General features: G+C 41.9%; 1 protein-coding gene across 1 annotated transcript in view; it reads left to right on the top strand.

The window, feature by feature from the left end:
- The window catches only part of MAP3K5 (mitogen-activated protein kinase kinase kinase 5), a 163,685-nt gene that overhangs the window by 127,756 nt on the left and 12,811 nt on the right, over positions 1–23,118 (top strand). The window contains exons 20-26 of the mRNA XM_063443265.1: positions 4,263–4,440; positions 5,709–5,729; positions 9,948–10,122; positions 10,766–10,934; positions 14,460–14,645; positions 17,568–17,673; positions 17,885–18,128. Of these exons, the coding sequence (XP_063299335.1) occupies positions 4,263–4,440; positions 5,709–5,729; positions 9,948–10,122; positions 10,766–10,934; positions 14,460–14,645; positions 17,568–17,673; positions 17,885–18,128 (1,079 nt within the window). The remainder of the gene's footprint in view (positions 1–4,262; positions 4,441–5,708; positions 5,730–9,947; positions 10,123–10,765; positions 10,935–14,459; positions 14,646–17,567; positions 17,674–17,884; positions 18,129–23,118) is intronic.

Here is a 23,118-nt window from a genome sequence, read left to right as displayed (position 1 = left end):
ATAAACGTAAGAGTATTTTTTCCATCAATAACGATCGTTTTTCCCTTCAATGCCACTTTAAGGTCTTAAGTGGCAATGCGTGTCTGGTGACTGACAGCCACTAGACCCACTTAAGACCTTTCGTTTGGTATCATGATGCCGAGAACTCTATGAGAAGCATTGGATTAGTGAAGCGTGGGGTTTTCTTCGCATGCACAGTAGATCCATAACACTTCTCAGAAGGTATTTGATTCAGCAGAGATCATCAAGGATGATAATCTAAGAAGAACTGGCAAATGCTGTCAAGTTATTTTTTTTAATTCTTTATTTTTGTGTGCAGCATATTACAAACAGGCTTGCAAAGCCCCAACAGCAATGTCAAGCAGTATATGTCATACAAGTTGTAGCAGTACTGTGGCAAATAGTGTACATGCACATTTTTTTTAAGTTCTAGAAAACATACTCAAGTACTTAGTCTAAATTTGACCAACAGTTTGAGAGTATCATAGAAGATACAAACAAAATAGGTTTGAGCCATACATTGTGGGGAATATAATCTTGCTCTCTGTTGGGCAAACTGTGGTAAACTGTAGGTGGTTAGCTCGGAACTCCTGGTCGTGGCAAGTACTATTGTTACACCTCCAGCACGAAGTTGTGATCGACCTCAGGGGTCTATGGCATCGGAGGAGGGGGATGGGTGGGATGGAAGAGCCTGGCTTATGGCCAGGGTAGGCATGAGCGTATCTGACACGTGGTTTGGGCAAGTGGACCAATATGAATTTAACAAATGAAAAAGAAAAAAAAGGATTCTGAACGAAAAGTTTAACCAACTTCAAACATCACTTCGTGTAAGTCCCATGCAATTATGGCAGCGTCTCACCGGAGAGATCCGCGAAGAAAGAGAGAGCCATATTCTCAAGCTTGTATGAGGTAGTCCCTTTTAGTGCCACTTGTACCATCGCCTTGTCTGCTCCGCTGCGGAATCGCACAATTAGATCTCTACGTGCTGATTCAGGCGCCTTTCTGGGTTTCGGGACCCGGAAGATGCCATCTAGCTTTAGATTTCTGGCCTGCTTGGGCTCTAGTAGTTGTGCCATGAGTCTCTGTAGGTGATGTGGGAGCTCCGCCGCAGGTGTGCTTTCCTGGATTCCCCGGATTTTCAGATTGTTGCGGCGTCGCAAGTCTTTCAGCTGGGCAAATCTTTGGTCAGAGGCAGCTTGTCTTTTGGTAAGCTTTTGGATGTCTAGCCGGAGCTGAGCGATAGTTTGTGTGCTGCCCGGAGGTAGTTTCTACCACGTCTATGCGGCCTACCAGGCCCATGATGTTAGTGCACTGTAGGGCTACATCCCCCTCTATTGACCGTTGGGAGAGCTCCCAGCATGGTCTGGAGCATTTCTTCCATCACAGGTCTGGAGTCTCCAGCCTTAGGCTTAGTTTGAGGCTGTAATATCTGCATGTATCTGCTTTCCTCTTCCTCTGAGGACAGCTTGTCCAAGTCATCAGCCATCTTGCCCATATGCACCATGCGCTTGGCGAAGAAGATCCTCCTATATTCAAGCCCGGCTTGGGTCTTTCAGTTTTTAACAGAGCCTTGCAATGCCCCTAACAAACAGATAATTTTTTTTAATATCCCTATCGAACATAACCTTTCAATGTCCCTGCCTAACAGAGCCTTGCAATGTCCCAAACAAACAATTTCAATGCCCATAAAAAAAAGCTTGCACTTTCAGGTCCACTCTCTATCACTCTCTACCCTGAGTGATAGGAAATGGCTGATGGCAGGGCTTAAGATCGCGATCTCTGCTGTTTCTGACCTTCCAGGGTGCAGCAGGGAGCAGCGGTCATCTTGGTTGTGGCGAACCATGTTGGATCGCAAAGTTTGTACTTGCAGAACCCCGATTGGGAAACGCTGCTTTAGATATTTGATGGGTGCACATTTTGATGCATATTGCTACAATTGTGTAGCAACTACTGTAGCAAAAGACCCATTGTAGCAAAAATGTATAAAGATTTCCCGAAGTGGCTTTTTTCACAATCTATTAGCCAAATTAGATTCAAGTGACTCTAAGAGAAATATGGGTCTTTTGATTTATCCCGTAGCACCACGGAAAGTGGACATCATCTAGACAATGATGTCAGGTATTTTTAAACATTATTGTAATGTGCTAAAAGATTCAACGCTAAAGGCTATCCAAACTATAAGATAAGGCCAGGGACTAATGAATGTATTTAACAAATTGGGCAGACTAGATGGGCCGCATGGTCCTTATCTGTCGTCACATTCTATGTTACAATAAGCTTATGTTGGATCCCCAATAATACCTGGGTATGATGGTGAGATGTAAAAAATACTGCAAGAGCATCAAAGGAAAAAAGAGGCAAACCATCCAACTGTATTATATATGGACCTTAGAGAATGCATTGATCAAAAACAAAATCGGGAGATTGAGATATAACTCAGGCTCTGTTAGAGATATGAGAAGGACAGATACAAATCTGATGTAATAAATTATTTCTAATTTTGTATATATACAATATAATATCCAAACTTATTTCAATTGGATATAAAGTAGGTACAATACAGATTATAATTACTTACTCGAGACATCTACTAAATATAATCGAATCATATCCCTACAACCATAGTATGAACAAATGTATACTTCAGGTATACTATGGCCATATATTATATCTCAATGGTACTCTAGGCCAGAGGTCTGTCCAGTGGTGAACACAGTTGTGTCCCACAAGTCACAGAAAAGCCGACAAAGTATATTTCTCAATGAGGCGACCAAACTGTATCCAAAGTTCATATCCAAAATAGTTCACGTTGGAGTAGCAACTTGTTACAGTCTCCTCCACATTTCAAGGGGGGTGATCTGGTCCATCACCATCAATTTTAATGATGGTAGTGGGTGTCCCATAGTGAAGAAGTGTTTAGCAACTGGAAATTCTACCTTGTTGTCACGATATGCAGTACAGATGCTAGACCAATGGTTCCTCATACATTCCCTTAGTGGCAGATCATTTTTCCCCATGTATGCCAGTCCACAGGGACATTGTATTATTTATATATATATATATATATATATATATATAGTGTGTGTGTGTCATATATACACACAATTTATTTATATGTTTATTTTTTAAATCTTGTTAAGTAAGATACTACTTCTGAGCGGTTAAAGAAACAAATACTCTAAGTGTCTTACCTTTTTAGAGTTCTAAACGTTTGATATGTCTTAATACCAAGCAAAGCTTTACAGCAGATTAGTGTTTTTTTTTTAGAAATGTTGATCATGTTGCCGATACTATTTTCAGCTAAATAAATGATTATCAAAAAATGTTATGAAAAAGCTCCCTAAAACAATTGTTCATCTTTGATTTAAAATAGAATGGAGGTTTAACCCCTTAAGGACACATGACATGTGTGACATGTCATGATTTCCTTTTATTCCAGAAGTTTGGTCCTTAAGGGGTTAAAGTGTTTAAAATCTTGCGGTACTTGTCTCCAAGAGCAATTAAATGGGGAAAAAATAGATCAAATGATTTATATTAAATTACTCAAATATAGAAATAGTCTGAAAATTCATACTTGAAATTAACTTAGAATATGTTGGTCTGATATTCTTGTAAGTGTGAATTTGCAGCTGTTTAAAGGGAAATGTGAACTTGAACAGAATAGAATAATTCATAAATTCATAATCAACAGGACCATTACATTAAATGTTGTATCCGTTATTTGATTACATTTCAAATTTATGGCCAGAGCAGCTTAGAGAGATTTTTCCATTTTAGCTACTTTGATCTTAAAGCGGTTTAGGGATACTGTAGTGCCAGGAATACAAAGCTGTGTTCCCGGAACTGTGTTCCTCTGCCTCCCCCTCCCAAAACCCTCCTCCTATTAAGAACCCTTAATTTGCTTACCTAATCCCAGCACCAATGTCCCTCAGTGATGGGTTGCGGCTCCGCCTCCTCCGGTGTTGCTGATGAGGTGGCACTAATGCGCATGCACCAAGCCCCCACCATAGGAAAGCTGTGAATCAATACTTTCCTATTGGGAAATAGCTGTTGCTGGATGTCCTCATGCAGAGCGTGAGGACCTCCAGTGTAAGTTACTGGATCAAAAGTCCAGTAACATGCAGTTAGACAGTAACTGGTGTTGACCCCACATGGTTTAAGGACTCTTCATTAATTTTTTTATTAGTTAGACTTTTTTAATTTTCTTCCATGACCATTTCTCACTCTTATTGTATCCATTATATAATTTCCCCATATCACAGGTTGGAATGTTCAAAATTCATCCTGAAATACCTGAATCCATGTCATCAGAAGCTAAGGCTTTTTTGTTGCAGTGTTTTGAGCCAGACCCTGTGAAGCGTGCCCCTGCTACTGAACTACTTGTTGATGACTTCTTGAAGGTTTCTAGCAAAAAACGAAAGTCCCAACTAAAACTTTCAGGTAAATAAATAAGAAGACGATCTAAGTCAATTTAGGGTTCTATACATGTTATACCGAGCTGATAATCCTTGTTTTAAAGGACCACTATAGGCACCCAGACCACTTCAGCTCAATGAAGTGGTCTGGCTGCCAGGTCCCTCTAGTTTTAACCCTGCAGCTGTAAACATAGCAGTTTCAGAGAAACTGCTATGTTTACACTGAGGGTTAATCCAGCCTCTAGTGGCTGTCTCACTGACAGCCACTAGAGGCCACTTCCGCGATTCTCACTGTGAAAATCAGTGAGAAGACGCTGACGTCCATAGGAAGGCATTAAGTAATGCTTTCCTATGGGCTGTTTCATTGCACGCACGGGTCTTGCCGCGCATGCACATATGGCACTGACGTCGGCATGAGGAGGAGAGGTCACCGGTGCTGGCGAAGGTTTTAGCCCCTTCAGCCCATCGGGAGGTGGGCCATAAGGGTGGGGGGGACCTAATGACCCTATAATGCCAGGAAAACAAGTTTGTTTTCCTGGCACTATAGTGGTCATTTTAGTGTAAAATGGTAAAGGTCAGAAAGATGGTACAATGGAACTGAAACCTCATGCGTGATGGTACAGATTGGAACCACTGTAGAAAATGGCTTTTGTATCACACGTTATTTTCGCAGAGATACAATAGGAAGCATTGGATGTATCCACAGAGGAACCATATCATTATTTTGGTTTCCCTATGCACAATAAACACATTAATACTATATGTATTTATGTTTAGACTAGGTGTGTTAGCAGCCCAATTAAAGGAACTCTCCAAGCACATTAGCCACTACAGCATATGTAAAGGAAAAGGTTTAATTTCTTAGCTTGAGAGGATGTTACAGTGGAGGCAGAGTGTGGCACCCAGGGGACCTCAGATAAAAGTCAAGCCATTACTAAATGGTTTGGCTACTTACTTTGGAGGATGATTGGTCATTCCTGACAACATAACCGCTACAGTGCAATTTAAGGGTTATGATGCTTGAAATGTTTCATTAATTATTATAGGGGGAAGCACAACAGATCTGTGACTTCATATTTGCAAATTCAGAGTGCCTCTGTTGTCTTATTCAATGGTAGGCAAGGGACTGGGTGAATTATCTCTGTCACTTACTAGGCGCCAATTGATGTCACATATATCAGGGAGATGTTAGGTAAGTATTTTCTATTATTTAGTAAATTAAAAAGTGTGATAAAAATCTATCCTGGAGTATCCATTTAATTTTCTGTTTTTTTTTTTTTCTTTTCTTCTCAGCTCTTTCACCTGGAACAAGTGGTAAGCTTTATTATATTGATTATTTTTTACCTTAATGTCTACCACGCAGTTGGACTTATGGGATTGTTCATTAAGAAATTGGTTGTAATGAATTGTACAGTTTAGCCTAAAACAGGACCAAATATGGAGACCCTCTTAGGAAATGTTTTACATGCATTCAGTTTGCAGTCAACTTGTCAATTTGCAGCTTCCTAAAGAATCCAATTTGCTGTTCATTAAATGGACACTACAGTCACCAGAACAATTCCAGTGTATTGTATTTGTTCTGGCGAGTATAATCATTCCCTTCAGAAAAAATGCAGTGTTTACATTACAGCCTAGGGATACCTCCAATGGCCAATCTTCAGATGGCTACTAGAGGTGCTTCCTGGAGCAGTGCCATTCAATGTCTACACCCTCTACATGGAGACACTGAACTTTCCCCATAGAGATGCATTGATTTAATGAGGAGATGCTGATTGGCCAGGGCTGTGTTTGGCTTGTGCTGGCTCTGTCCCTGATCTACCTCCCTGACAGTCTCAGTCAATCCAGTGTTTTCCTATGAGGAAACATTCTGATTGGCTGAGATCACCACTTCTGATAATGTCGGCCAAGCAGGCTAATCAAGGGCAGAGCCAGCAGCCAGTGGCGGCTCTAGACTTTGGCGACACTCAAACAGGAGGCCCCCACTAACACTAAAACAAATTAAAAATAGGGGTTGCATTGTGTGTACAAGGTGCTGTAGTTGTATTGAAGGACAAGCTTGCAGCGCTGGATACAGAGAGCTAGTCACTGTATTCATTGCTCAGAGGCTTGCAGTGTCGCGGATCCCTGTGCCGCTGCGTTGTGAGCTCTCTGACTGTAGTTATGGCATCATTTGCAAACTAAATTAATTTGTAATAAACAAATTTCATTGGCAATTATGCTAATCATTTATACACGACTGTGAGGTATGGTTACATAGCCTGGCAGTCGTGTATACATAAGTCCCAGTTTGTGTATTTGAGTGTGTCTGGCATTGTCTATATGTGTATATGCTTGATAGTGTGTGTCTGACAGAGAGCATCCTTGTGTGTGAATGTATGTTTTTATGAGCATGTGTCTGGGATCGTATGTGTGTGGGATAGCTGCTTGTGGCGTGTTGTGTTTATGGGGGCTCCCTGTGATCTTTGGGCATGTGTGTGTGTGTATGATGAACATTTTCAGTTTGTTACTGTGACAAGGTGAGTAAAGGGGTAACTGTGGCAGGGTCAGTCGGGTAAATGAGACAGGGTTGGGGGGGTGAGTGTGACAGAATGAGGGAGGGTGAGAATGATAGTGGGGTGATTGCAACATGGTTGGAGGAGGGAGTGTGACAGGGCAAAGGGAAGTAAGTGTGACAGGATTGGAGGAGGTTAATGTGACACTGTGAGCGTGGCATAGCTGGGGGTGTATCACAGGGTTAGGGTGAATGTTCCATATTTGGAGGATGCAGTGTGACAGAATGAGGGGAGGTGAGTGTGACAAGATTAAGGGGGTTAATGTGGCAGGAATAGAGGCATTAATGTGAAAGGGTGAGTGTGGCAAAGTTGGGGAGGAGAGTGCGACGGAATTTTGATCGAGTTTGGGACAGAATTGGAGGGCTGAGTGTGGCAGGGTTGGGGAGGAGAGTGGGACAGACTAATAGAGGATGAGTCTGACAGGGTTGGGGAGGTTAATGTGGTAGGGTAAGTGAGGCAAAGCAAGGGCATGTGAGTTTGGTATGGTTGGAGAGGGTGAGAGTGACAGGATTAGGAGGAGTTAATGTGAGTGTGGCTGGGTGAAGGGGGTGACAATGTGTGAAGGCTGAAAGTGTTTGGGAATCGTGATAATGTATGTGTAGAGGATGACGGTGTGGGTGGGGGTGACTGTGTGTGGAGGGATGATGGGGTGTGGGTGATAGTGTGTATGGGGGTGACAGGGTGTATGGAGGGGGGCTGTGAAACGGTGCGTGTGTGGAGGGGGGCTGTGAAACGGTGCGTGTGGGGGGGTGCGTGTGTGGAGGGGGGCTGTGAAACGGTGCGTGGGTGTGTGTTTGTGTGTGAGGGATGACAGTGTGTGAGGGGGCTGTGACAGGATGGGTGTGGGGTGACAGGGTGGGGTTTGGAGGCGCTGTGATAGGGTAGGGGTGGAGGGACTGTGACAATGTAGGGTGGCTAGAGGGGCTGTATAAGGGTGGAAGGGCTGTGTAGGGGTGCTAGAGGGGCTGTATAAGGGTAGGGGGCTAGAGGGGCTGTGGCAGAGTAGGGGGCAAGAAGGCTGTGACAGTAGTGGAGGATGGACGGGCTTCCTACCCTGGTAGGGGGCTGTGACACGGTAGGGGGCTAAGAGGAGCTGCGACAGGTTAGGGGGGCTAAGAGGGCCTGCGACAGGGTAGGGCGGCTAAGAGGGCCTGCGACGGGGTAGGGCGGCTAAGAGGGCCTGCGACAGGGTAGGGCGGCTAAGAGGGCCTGCGACAGGGTAGGGCGGCTAAGAGGGCCTGCGACAGGGTAGGGGGGGCTAAGAGGGCCTGCGACAGGGTAGGGGGGCTAAGAGGGCCTGCGACAGGGTAGGGGGGCTAAGAGGGCCTGCGACAGGGTAGGGGGGCTAAGAGGGCCTGCGACAGGGTAGGGGGGGGCTAAGAGGGCCTGCGACAGGGTAGGGGGGGCTAAGAGGGCCTGCGACAGGGTAGGGGGGGCTAAGAGGGCCTGCGACAGGGTAGGGGGGGCTAAGAGGGCCTGCGACAGGGTAGGGGGGGCTAAGAGGGCCTGCGACAGGGTAGGGGGGGCTAAGAGGGCCTGCGACAGGGTAGGGGTGCTAAGAGGGCCTGCGACAGGGTAGGGGGGGCTAAGAGGGCCTGCGACAGGGTAGGGGGGGCTAAGAGGGCCTGCGACAGGGTAGGGGGGGCTAAGAGGGCCTGCGACAAGGTAGGGGGGGCTAAGAGGGCCTGCGACAGGGTAGGGGGGGCTAAGAGGGCCTGCGACAGGGTAGGGGGGGCTAAGAGGGCCTGCGACAGGGTAGGGGGGGCTAAGAGGGCCTGCGACAGGGTAGGGGGGGCTAAGAGGGCCTGCGACAGGGTAGGGGGGGGCTAAGAGGGCCTGCGACAGGGTAGGGGGGGCTAAGAGGGCCTGCGACAGGGTAGGGGGGGCTAAGAGGGCCTGCGACAGGGTAGGGGGGGCTAAGAGGGCCTGCGACAGGGTAGGGGGGCAAGAGGGCCTGCGACAGGGTAGGGGGGCAAGAGGGCCTGTGACAGTAGGGGAGGGTGGAGGGGCTTCCTACCCTGGTATGGGGGCTTGAGGGGCTGTGACAGAGTAGGGGGGCTAGGGGGCTGTGGTAAAGTAGGGGGCTGGGGGGCTGTGAAAGGTATGCAGGGTGCAGAGCTGCAGACCTCGTGGTAAGTGTCTCACGATCACCAGAAGTATCAGAGCGTTGCTGTGGTAATCCGCGGCAACTTTCTGATTGGTTGGTAATTCCGAGACACTTCAGGAAAGCCACCGGGTCCCCTCCTGTGTCGGTCTCTCGGTCATAGACCGAAGACCCGACATGTCAGTCTGCCCTAAGGCAGTTAAGGCGGCCGCCTAAAATGCCTGATAAGAGAGCCGCCTCTGCCATCAGTAGCAGACTGTAATAAAAGTAAGGTTTTACTGTTCTTAACACTATAGGGTCAGGAATATATGTTTGTGTTTCTGACCCTTTAGTTCTCCTTTAAGACTATTTTTATTTTTCAGGAAATATGTGTTCTTTTAAGCCATTCTGGCAATTCAAAGAAACAATGTGGAGTGTTTTTTGGCAATAAAAAATATAGTTCTCTAAATTTACATTTCTTTATATTCGGGAAAACCACCTCTGAATTGATATGAATGAACAAACTATGACTTAAAGCCAACCTTTATCTAACTGAATGGCTCCTATTAATTCAGCAAAGCCTGCCAATATGATTGATATTGTACCATCACTCCACGGGCTGCTGCAGTGAGAGTGCAAGATCTATTTAAACCTGTTAAAACCACAGGTTTGATTTCACATTGTCAGCTTAGCCATTTCTTTGGGTATTAATAACATCAATACCACAGCATATGGTTGAACACAAAAGCGGAATATACCTTTCCTCAATAAATAATTTGATATTGTTTTTAACAAGAAAAAATAAAATACCCTTCCTGATTATTGGTATTCCTGTTATAATTATATACAATGTTGATATGTTTTTTCGTTCATTCTATGTATTTTTTTTGTGTGCAGAATATCTCAGGAGTATATCTCTGCCAGTTCCGGTGTTAGTGGAGGATACAAGTAGTAGCAGTGAATATGGCTCAGTGTCACCGGACACAGACTTGAGATCAGACCCATTCTTCAAATCAAGAGTCAGGTCTTGCACGGAAAAAGAAGGGAAACTTACAAGAAGTTTATTTCTGGGGTATGGTTTAAACGTTCAATAATTTTGTTACAATAACTTGACATTCAGCATGTCTGAAACATGTTGACGGAGCATTAACACATAAGACATAATACTCTCTCTCCAAAACAACCATGTTGAGTTTTGATTGTTCATTTATCTGTTTGTTTTTAGCAGAACATTTTAAAGTTTGTTTCTAAAATTCATAAAATGTCTTATTATTTCCTGTATATTCTGATATGCTGAGGTGTAATCGTGCTATCCAGTGGTTATTTTCTCTTGTATTTTAACATTCCAACTATCAACAATTTTTGTTTTTCTTTATCTTGCTTATGGCTAGTAGCGTTGGAACTCATACAAGCCTAGTAACCTTATGCCTTTATACTATAGTGCAAGTTGAAAGTAGCATTTTTTGGTTGTAGTTCTTTAGCTTACATTTAAGACACTTTGCTAGACAGTCCATATAATGCACTTGCTTGTTATCCATCCACCTATAAAAACTGTAGTTCTAACATGGAAGATACCTCAGAACTGTGGATATAGCACTTGACCTGAACTGCTTAATGCCCGGTACTCAATAATTGTTCCTGTAAAGTGGGTTGCTAATGAATATGGGGGGAGTACATTGTACTATCATTGAAATAAGTTTGTTTAAATTATATAGGATCCCGGATGAGAATTTTGAAGATCACAGTGCACCTCCTTCCCCTGAAGAGAGAGACTCTGGTTTCTTTATGCTAAAGAAGGACAGTGAGAGAAGAGCTACACTTCATCGAATTCTTACAGAGGATCAGGACAAGGTGGTTCGGAACTTAATGGAATCGATAGGGCAGGTAAAAATGTATTCCGGGACTGGTTCCTGATCTTAATTTCCACATAGGAAAGTCAAAAGGAAATTATATAGCATTCAATTTTCTGTTATTTTGTTGGAGGAGAGGTAACAATTATTTTTTAATTCTCTTGTCCATCTCTCACCCTTGCTACATTTCTTCTAGCCCCGATTTCCTTTTATCTCTCTTTAATGTTTATTCCATTATTTTTCTCTTAATATCTCAAACTTATTTTTTTTGCCCTTTCCTTCCAATATATGTCCTTTATGTTTATTATACTCCCTCTCTATTATCACACCGGATCTCCACACACTCGCACACATATACAATCTTACATGTATTTCACAAACACACACACATTAAAATCTATTTTACCTAAAGATTGTTTTCATATCTTGTCACTTTACCCGGGAGGATGTGATGGCAGCAAAACCACCCCAAAGACGCATGTGTCACATTTCATAGCACACTCCTTATATATGGACTTTACAGCTATTACTATGGTTAGAAAAAAATGACTTCTCAAGTATTAATTTCTAACATTTTGGCTAGCACAATATATGAGTAGATGTTTGTATTTCATATTAAGTGACACCAAGTTACGTTTGGCTTGATAAATGTACTTCAGAGGTACATTTTATTGACTTTTTAGTGTCTTTTTAAAGCATACTGCTAGAACAGACTAAGGAAGTGACTGTGGCTGTGAATAAACCACACCAAAAGCAATTCTCCTTCCAGTGAGGTTCTGCACAGGAACGATCAACAGCTTCTGTAACTTAATTACACAAACAGAAACCCAGATATAGAAAAGAAGTGGCTGTTCACACCCAGCATTTCAAAGTTCCAAATGGGTAACTGCAATTTGTAAGCGGAAACACCCTAATAGTCTTATGTGTCTTTGTAATTATAAACAGATACAAGAAAATGTATTTCTGTTTTGTTCTTGAGCCTTTGTTTGCTTGAAGTTGGGCGTGGTACTGATATGCACAGGTAGCTAGCAACAATTCATTACATACACCACAGCAGCCTGCCGTCCTCCCTTCATATATCAGCATGAGAATGTGTACTTGCTGGAAAAGTAACAAAGCTCATTAATGAAACTGTAAAAAAAAAAAAATCTTACTTTTAAAGGTAACAATTAAAACCGTAGTCCGTTATTGTAATTCTTATATATTTCACCCTGCCTAAACTATCAAATATTACTGGTCTATATGACTTGAAGCACTAGGAAGATGTTTCTTAAAGGGATATGCATCACTTGACAATTATTTTTTCAAACCAGTAAGCAAACACTCTTAAACAAATATACAAACCAAAATAAATCAACAAAAACTTTGAAAAGTATGTAGTAAATCTCTGCTAGGAGAGATTCTTCAGCCTCCCCCCTTCCACCTCTTAACCACCCATCTCAGGCTCATCCGAGTCCACTAATGACAGAGACAGAGCATCATTGTCCAGCAGAAGGAGAGAAAAACCTGACATCCGAGCCTGTACTGCATGAATCACACTGATCAGACTCCCTCTCTCCTCTCCCTGTAATTGCACATATGTAAAGCTTTCATGCGTGCCTAATACACTTTTTGGATTCCTACGTTTATGTTTATTTATAAAAAGATTTTAAAGTGTAGTGTAATCAAAAGCTGATTCAGAGCTCCATACCGCCACAAATGTAAGCAAATTGTGAAATTTACTGTCGTGCATCACCTACATGTTCCTATGCAATTCATAAGAAAAGTCTGCCTTACACACAGAAGATCTGAAAGACCATCATTTCTCAATTCCCCAGAATGCAATGCTGAATATTCTAATAAGCACAGACCGCAATCATTTTACACTAATTTCCGACCACACTTCTCTAGGCACGCTTATCAACGACATGCTTTATTAAAGACATTGCTGGTTAGTAATACCACTCGTGGCAGCCACTCTGCCACTAGAGGTGCTTCCTATTTTAGTGCAGCCTCTACATTCAGCATCTCCACGCTCTGTATAGAGACTCTGAACATTCTTCATATTAACTCAGTGCATCTCTATGAGGAGATACGGATTGGAGCAGCCCAGCATTTTGCCACACATGCACAATAGCCCCCCAGTGCTTCCAATGGGAAGTATTGGATTGACTTAGATCATCAAGATTGATGATCTCAGCCATGGAGGCTGGGCTAGCCGCGGCGAGACTAGTGTGGCCATGGAGCAAAGGTAAGTAAAATACCTGTTACTCCAATCTCAGAGGGTCCAGGTACCTAAACAGTTACTCTAGCACTACCGTGTTAGGGATACATCGTTATATTCCTAACACTATCGTGTTCCTTTAATATCCTATGAGTTTTTTCTTGTTTTTGTTTTTTTTTCCTTTTTATAAGATTTGTCTTGAGGTAATGTAATTGATAAAAAAAATAAAATTCTGTATAAAATGTTTTTTTCATTTTATTTTTTTCTATAAAGCCCCTATAAAATATTGTGAAAAGCTAATCTTTTCATTGTTTTCTTAGACAGCACACATGTTTTTGGTATGTCAGTGATCATAGTAGTATCTAAGGAATATGAATATTGTCTTTGGTCATAGATATCAGTTAATGGAAAGTACTACACAAATTCAATATTTGCCACTGTTAGAACACACAGTGTTACAATAGGAAGCATTGCCAGCACAGCTCTGTTCCAAAAGCAAGAATAACATATGAGCTAAGCTTTCCAATAAAAGTAGAAAGTAAACCTGTTCAGAAATATTGAAAATTTAATTATAAGGGACAAGGATTATTTTTATTTTTTTTAGTAACCGATACTGACTGGGATAGAACATGGGGAGGGGATTTATCAAGGTGTTCTGTTCTGCAAAGTGCTAGTAAGTGTGACAATCCCCCAGGAAACCTGTGGATCCAGTAGTCTCATTCCATTGGTGACTCCTCACTTTCTAAATTTTTTCATAATTCTCTCTCAAATTATTTGCATACATTGCAAATCATTATAAGCTAGACACAGCGATATAAACAAACAATGTATAATTGGAAAAGGTCTTGTTCAGGCTTCTTGAGTTGTGCATGATATTACGATTTTATGTAATAATCCAATTCCATTTTTTACCTATACAGGAAAAGTGAAAACAATAAATTGCTGCAGAATGCACTAAATATACTAACATTTATCACCACTCTTTACATATGTGCAGCACAAAATGCAGTTATTCAAACACACGTGCAGAAAAAAATAAATGTAACTATATATACACTTTTATACATTTTGTCTTTAAGAAAACAAAACAAAATAAACACACATTTGTTGTAATGCATAGAGCATAATTTAACAAACCTTGTAACAGATTTAAAATGTTTAAACCTAGATGATGTTTTTTTACATTAATACATTTCTATCATTTAGTTTTTGTTTGTTTTCTAGGTAGCACATTTTAAGGCAGTTATTAACCCCTTAAGGACACATAACATGTGTGACATGTCATGATTCCCTTTTATTCCAGAAGTTTGGTCCTTAAGGGGTTAAACAATTACATTTTGTTTTCCATGTGTCTAGGGATCCGGTGAAGCAATCTTAAAATCCGAACATATAGAGACCTTGGTGACCAGCCTGAAAGAGTTTGTGAGATCTACTGACCGTAAAATCATTGCAACCACTTTATCCAAGCTGAAACTGGAGTTGGACTTTGACAGCCATGCCATCAGTCAGGTCCAAGTTGTGCTTTTTGGCTTTCAAGACGCGGTGAGTATACAGTTCTGAACAGCCAGAATCTGGTTGATAATTGTGGAGAGAAATGCGATTCTAAACGTATTTTATTTTACCATGTATCAAACTACGAAAGTGATTTTTACTTTACTTTTTCTGTGTGCAAATTAATATAGGACCCCATTACATTTTTTCTGATAGACCCAGTGGAAACATTTTTTTTTTTAATCTGTTCAGTAAAATTACTGGACCACTGAAATAATAATTGACTCTTTTTCCCCAGTCTAACGTTGCCATGTTAGAGTGTATGCCAAAGCTATTGATTTAAGTGCTACAAACAAAATGTTAACATGAGATCTATATTGAGGACAGTCCAAGCAGTATGTCTGCATGATGATGACAAGGCCATTCCCAAAATATTTGTTTGTTGACACTTAGTTGAACTGCTTGTTGCTGGGTCTGCTGAATTGAAATGTTCTTTGTGGAGATGAAGTAGCATCATATGTATGCCCCCTGGTGGATAACATTGTTTATAAAAAATTGTGGAATTCATCTCCAATACTGTAAGTACAATCACAATTTTGATGGCAACTAATAAATACCTTATATTTCATGATCTCCAGTTTTTAAACTATATATTTAGTTTCCATATAGGAAAGACATAATGAACTGATTTTTATTATTATTTTTTTATTTTTATTTTAAAGGTCCACCTTTTGCTTAAAGGGACACTGTGGACCCCTAAAGCACTTTAGCTTTCTGACATGCTTTGTGTCCTTTTTTAATTTTACAAAAGTTCAGATTTCAATAGCATTAAAGGGGAGTGTCCCTTTAATTAGGGATCAACAGCGCGAATTTTGAACATACAGAACTCTGAAAAAGAATTGGAATGCAAATGTCCACAATGTGTCAACTTGGGGACTGTAAATTATAGCGGGTTTTTTTATATACTAATGTGCATCTGTAACTAAAGCTAATTTGAGTCAAACTTTTGGGGTTTTAATCCAGAGGCCATCTTGTTTGTAATTTAGGGTCTGTTGTAAATGATTCCCTTCATTATAGATGTCACACTACAGATGTTCTCTACTATATCTGTTGTATACTATATCCTTTATAATTCTACACCGCTAAGATTTAAAAGTGAACTCGCATCTCTTCCTTCTCTACCCACACACTCTGTATATTTCTCTTTTCCCTATCTTTGACACTCTCAAGTCTACTTGGTAGTTTACTTGTGAAGGTTTCGAGTGGCTGCTGCTTCTGTATGTGCATATATGCAGAGCTCGTCGATAGTGCACTAATTACTTAGGAGCTTCTAGGATTTCTACACTGAGTCCTCATTAATTTCAACAAAACCTCTGTAGTCAATGAGATTGACAATGGTCTGTGCATTAAACTTTGATTTTGGGAGAGTTTAAGCCACTCTGGACCCATAGAAACAGAATGTGACGGCAGATAAGAACCATTCGGCCCATCTAGTCTGCCCAATTTTTTAAAAAATACTTTCATTAGTCCCTGGCCTTATCTTATAGTTAGGATAGCCTTATGCCTATCCCACGCATGCTTAAACTCCTTTACTGTGTTAACCTCTACAACTTCAGCTGGAAGGCTAATCCATGCATCCACTACCCTTTCAGTAAAGTAATACTTCCTGATACAGTGGTACCTCCGTTTACGAATTTAATGCGTTCTCTGGGACGTTTTGTATAGCAAAATATTTGTAAACCAAAACATGGTTTCCCATAGGAATGCATTGAAAACCAATTAATCCGTTCCTGATCCGTTCCTGAGGTAAAAAAAAGTTAAAATGAGCTGGCATGGAAACCAACCCACAATGCAGAACACACAGTAAAAAGCATGCAAACGACGAAGCTCAGCTCCCTACCTTTCCACCACTTGAGAAATGCACCAAAAAAGTTCCAAAAAGTCCCAAAACCGCTGCAACATTTTTTCCAGAATGGCTCCAAAACTCGATGCAGAAACCGCTCCAACATCTCCACACTCAATGCCACGTGCTATCCACAGACACCAACATGTACGGGGTGGCGCAATGCATCCTGGGGAAACTTGCTTTGTATTGCGAAAAAAATGTGTAAACCAAGGCATTATTTTCAATGGATTTTCATTTGTATACTGAAAATTATGTTTGTAAACCGAGGTACCACTGTATTATTTTTAAACCTTTGCCCTCTAATTTAATACTATGTCCTCTTTTTGTGGTAGTTTTTCTTCTTTTAAATATAGTCTCCTCATTTACGGTGTCTGTCATATCCCCCCTGTCTCGTCTTTCCTCCAAGCTATACATGTTAAGTTCCTTTAACCTTTCATTGTAACTTTTTATCCTGCAATCCATGAACCCGTTTAGACCCTGGTGAGTTTAGCTGGAGAAATAGACCAGGGTGCCATTTTTGTGAATATCCAAGTTCTGATCACATTGGCCACATATGTATTTAGTAAACCTAAAGCCTTGTATCTTTTTCATTTTCTATTCAGGCAATTTAGCACTATAAATTAATTTCAAGAAAGGACTTAAATAAAGTGATCTACATCGTCCCTACATTTTTACTGTAACTAATTGTTTGCATTGTTTAGATAACTAGGAGGAAATTATACATCATGATGACTGTTACTAAAATATAAGACACAAGACACACAGAGTATTGTAAACAATTTGAGTGAGTTCACTGGCTTTATTTACATAGTAAGGTACTACTCATAGGACTGTTGTATGACAGCAGTGATCTTTTTTTTTTACAAATATCAAGCCGTTGACCAACATTTTACTGCTTACTGTGTTCCATCCTTGTTAGATTTTGCCTCTGTCAGAGAATGGAATTTTCTTTCAGCCACAGTGGAATTCAATTATTTGCACACACATGTGATTATGAAAACCTGAAAGCTAATTTTATTAATTTAATTTATTTTATTTTTTTATTAAATTGCTTTTTGTGTCATCAGGTCAACAAAGTCCTTCGAAATCACAACATTAAACCACACTGGATGTTTGCTTTAGACAGTATCATCCGAAAGGCTGTTCAGACAGCCATCACCATCCTAGTGCCTGGTAAGTCATTGTTTGAAGTGCTTTGTTAAAAGTTGACTACATGAATATCTATGAATATGTGATACCTGGAGTGCCTGGACCATGCTATTTTAGTTGCAGTAAGGGTTTACCATCCCTTGGTTTGGAGCACCTGGGTTCTAGATGAGAGTGCGGCTTCCGTCTCTTGTGTGGACTATATTAATAATGGCATGTATGCTCATTTTATCCATAGAGTTGAGGCCTCATTTTAGTATTACATCTGAAAGTGACCCAGCAGACCAAGATGACATTGAGGTGGAGGACGATCATGATGAACAGACCAAAGAACAGTCTATACCAAGGCCAAATGCTGTCACTGAAGATATTGTGCACACATCAGGCGTAAGCACTCTCAGCTCAACCATGTCTCATGATTCACAGACTGCTCAGAGATCGCTCAATATGCAGCTTGGGAGACTGAGGATAGAGTCAAACAGGTAACTTTATAAATGTTTGAAATATGACTTCCCTCGCTCCCACTTGAACGTATTTACAAATATGTTCAGTATGTACTTAAATCTGTCCCCGTATTATTATAGGCAGGCTAGGACATAAATGAAAGAAAGAAAAATTGCATTTACTGTTACATTGGCTCTTAATGTACCATGATAGATAGGTAGGTACTGATACAGTTTTGCCTGAAATGAATAGACCTGTCATTTGTCGGTACAAGTATATGCAGTTGTATTGAATACTACCTCACTTACTATTATTGGAGACAATCTTGCAATTCTCAAGCCCCAGCAAATGGCCATCAGCACTTTGTTTATTGTGTTTTATTTAACTGGTCTCTTCCACAGAGTGATTCTTACTATATTAGATAGGGCCTAGTTATAAACCTTGAGGTAACTTTTCATTATGGGTTGCAGGTGTGGCAGAAAAAAATGCAGATATCTTGGGAAAAAATATATATAATTTATTTTTTCAAGATTTGAAATGCATATTTTCTGCTGGTGGCACAACAGGTAAAATGTTTTGTAGATTGCTAAAGAAGGTTATAGAATTAAATTCTTTCATTTCAATTATTTATTTTTCCCCTCTGTCTCACTCTCCACAATCTCCTTTAGACCATAAGCTCAAATTCCAGGTGTAGAAAAGGGATATATACTAAATGTTAGGCCTATAGACAAATCTTTTGTATGTGTATGTATAATATATTTCCCAAACCAGTTCTCCCTCCCCCCCCCCCAGTGGTGTATCCTGGTTTTGTGCTGCCCTAGGCAGGACAAAACTCAGGCGCCACCCCCACCCAACCCTTCTCCCCCCCCCCCCTGCCCGCCTTCTAAATACACACACATTCACTGACAGATACGCATACACTAGCTAACAGACACACACACTAACAGACAGACACACTAACAGACAGACACACTAACAGACAGACACACTAACAGACAGACACACTAACAGACAGACACACTAACAGACAGACACACTAACAGACAGACACACTAACAGACAGACACACTAACAGACAGACACACTAACAGACAGACAGACACACTAACAGACAGACAGACACACTAACAGACAGACAGACACACACACTAACACACACACACACACACAAACAGACACACAGACACGAACAGACACACAGACACGAACAGACACACAGACACGAACAGACACACAGACACGAACAGACACACAGACACGAACAGACACACACACACACACGGACACACACACACGGACACACACACACGGACACACACACACGGACACACACACACGGACACACACACACGGACACACACACACGGACACACACACACGGACACACACACACGGACACACACACACACACGGACACACACACACACACGGACACACACACACACACGGACACACACACACACGGACACACACACACACGGACACACACACGGACACACAGACACAGACACACACACACACACACACTCACAGACACAGACACACACACTCACAGACACACAGACACACACACTCACAGACACACAGACACACACACTCACAGACACACAGACACACACACTCACAGACACACTCACTCACAGACACACTGTCAGGGTACCTGTGGTCTCTACCTCCGAAAGAGGTAGAGACTTAGCTGTTCCTCCATCCAGACGGTCTGATGGCTCCCTTCCCCGCGGTCTATCCGGTCATGCTAGGCCGGCCGCGAGGGAGTGACTGCCTTTTACAGCATCTAGGCAGGAAGTAGTCATCAGGACACTCCCCCGGAACGACCTGTCAGTCAATTGCTGCAGGACCAATCAGGACGCCTCGGAGACGTGGTTACTGCTCTGAACAGGCTATTTAACAGAGCTTCTTTCATTAGCTCATTGCCCTGTCGTGGTTCTAGCTTGTTCTAGTCACTCAGTGCTTGTGTATTCTATTATCCCTTTTGGTTTTGACCCGGCTTGTTTACCTTACTCTGCTTATCTCTGTTACCCTTGATTCGGCTTGTCTCTCGCTTACCTGTCTTCTGTTACCCTCGACCTCGGCTTGTCTTTGACCATTCTATACTGTACTACTTACGTTAGTCCGGCCATTCTAAGGTCCGGTATACGTATCTGGCTACTGTTTGTACTCTGCGTGTTGGATCCCTGTCCCGATCCTGACACACACACACACACTCACAGACACACACACACACTCACAGACACACACACACTAACAGACACACACACACACTAACAGACACACACACACACTAACAGACACACACACACACTAACAGACACACACACACTAACAGACACACTAACAGACACACACACACACTAACAGACACACACACACTAACAGACACACACACACTAACAGACACACTAACAGACACACACACTAACAGACACACACACTAACAGACACACACACTAACAGACACACACACTAACAGACACACACACACTAACAGACACACGCACACTAACAGACACACGCACACTAACAGACACACGCACACTAACAGACACACGCACACTAACAGACACACGCACACTAACAGACACACGCACACTAACAGACACACGCACACTAACAGACACACGCACACTAACAGACACACGCACACTAACAGACACACGCACACTAACAGACACACGCACACACTAACAGACACACACACACACTAACAGACACACACACACACTAACAGACACACACACACACTAACAGACACACTCACACACTCACACACACTAACAGGCACACACACACTCACACACACTAACAGGCACACACACACTCACACACACTAACAGGCACACACACACTCACACACACTAACAGGCACACACACTAACAGACACTCACACACACTAACAGACACACACACACACTAACAGACACACACACACACTAACAGACACACACACACACTAACAGACACACACACACTCACACACACTAACAGGCACACACACACACTAACAGGCACACACACACTCACACACACTAACAGGCACACACACACTCACACACACTAACAGGCACACACACACTCACACACACTAACAGGCACACACACTAACAGACACTCACACACACTCACACACACTAACAGACACTCACACACACTCACACACACTAACAGACACACTCAATCACATTAACACACTTACTTTTTTTTTTTTTTTGTTAACCCCCCTCAAGCCTCCTTACCTTTGGGAATGCGAGGGGGGGGGAAGGTTCTCCCTCTCCAGGGGTCTAGTGGGGCTGCTGGTCGGGCGGGCGGTGCTGGCAAGGGAGCACTTTCCCCTGAGCACTCTGCTCAGCTCCCTCGCGCGCCGCAGAATGATGCCGTTTACCTGGAGCTGGAATATGACATCATATTCCGGATCCTGGCATCACTCTGCGGCGCGCGAGGGAGCTGAGCAGAGCGCTGAGGGGAAAGTGCTCCCTCGCCAGCGCCGCCCGCCCAGATTGTTTGTTAGCCGTAAGGCTAACAAGACATTTGCCCTGGGCATTTGGGGGCGGCTTTTTTTGCCGCCCCCTGGAAAATGCCGCCCAAGGCAAATGCCTTGTTTTTCTTTCGCGGCTAAAACGTCCCTGCTCCCCTACTATTCAAGGATTTAGGGATTACCCAGTTGACTAAGATTTTTTTTTTTTAGGTTTTTTTTTTTTGTTTTAAGCACACCTTAGACACAACTGGATAATTACTAAATCCTGCACTGCTAGGGAGGCGCAAAGACTGGTTTGGGAACCACTGATATATTTAAATATCTAATTTGGTCTGTCAGAAACCTTACTCATAGCCAAATTCATTGTATAGTTTCTTGCTCAAAAAAAACAAACAAAAAAAATAAATTGTAAAGTTGAATTTTTACTAATGTTTAACCTGTTTCAAGGCTTTTTCGAAGTGTTACAGGTACCTCAAAACAAACTGTGTAAGGAGCACAAATTCCCATTTTCATTTCCCATGAAAATGACGTCACGTGACCTTGTGTTAATAAACATGAATATAAATTAAAACAGTGTTATAACTTAAACAGATAAAACATATGAGGATGGTAGACTTAAAATGATGTAAATATTGTAAAAACAAAGTTTATTTCCAAAGAAAATATAGAAAGAAACAGGAAAAAACTAAATAGCGCCATGGTCCCGGTCACGTGACTGACTGGGCCGAAATTGAAGCAATGCATGAAGTTGTGTTGGGATAAATTAATACTGGGAAAGTGTGGGAACTAAAACATAAATCAAAACAATGACTTTATTTAGAAGAATGGCTATTATGAGGTACAGAGTGGATACAACAAAATTACTCCAGTGCCGGGTAGAGTAAAAAAGAATTAAAAAAATGTACAGTATGAGCTAAATGGAACAAATAATAAATACAGAATATTTATAGATCAACTGTGTATACAATAAAATAAAGTACAAAGAAATCGCCCAAAAAAAACATTAAAATAAAGCACAAAAAATATATCTTAAAGTACAAAAAATTATTATAAAAGTATAAGAAATTAATTGTACAGGAATGCACAAAATAGAAGATTTTATATATAGAACCGTGGGCAACCCCAAAAAATCTAATTGTGTAATAAAAGGAAGTAAAATAAAACAAGTCAGCGTAAGGAATGGATTCATATCATGAAAAATTACCTGACCGCCATGTTGACCGGTCGCATGCGGGAGAGGTTTCTGCAGGATCTGGCCCTATAGCCTGAGCACTATGGCACACTAAGCCCATAATCAGCCAAGAAGTACAGCAATGTGGACGCCACTGCAGACTCCAAGATCGGGAATTTTGAGGCCCCTGAGGGCTACACAAAGCTTTGGAGACTGCGGCCTACATGGGAGAAGAGCAGGGTGGACAGCCGCCGCCCTGATTCCAAATCTAGCAGCCACACAGCAGCCTGATGACACTCCTCACAGGTCCCGTCCCACCTTTCCCCCACGGGCCGGTGAGGGTTATCCCAGCCCCCACTGGAGGGA

Source organism: Pelobates fuscus, chromosome 2 (assembly GCF_036172605.1).
Source record: "Pelobates fuscus isolate aPelFus1 chromosome 2, aPelFus1.pri, whole genome shotgun sequence".
NCBI lineage: Eukaryota > Metazoa > Chordata > Amphibia > Anura > Pelobatidae > Pelobates > Pelobates fuscus.
This window is presented reverse-complemented; position numbering and strand designations above follow the sequence as displayed.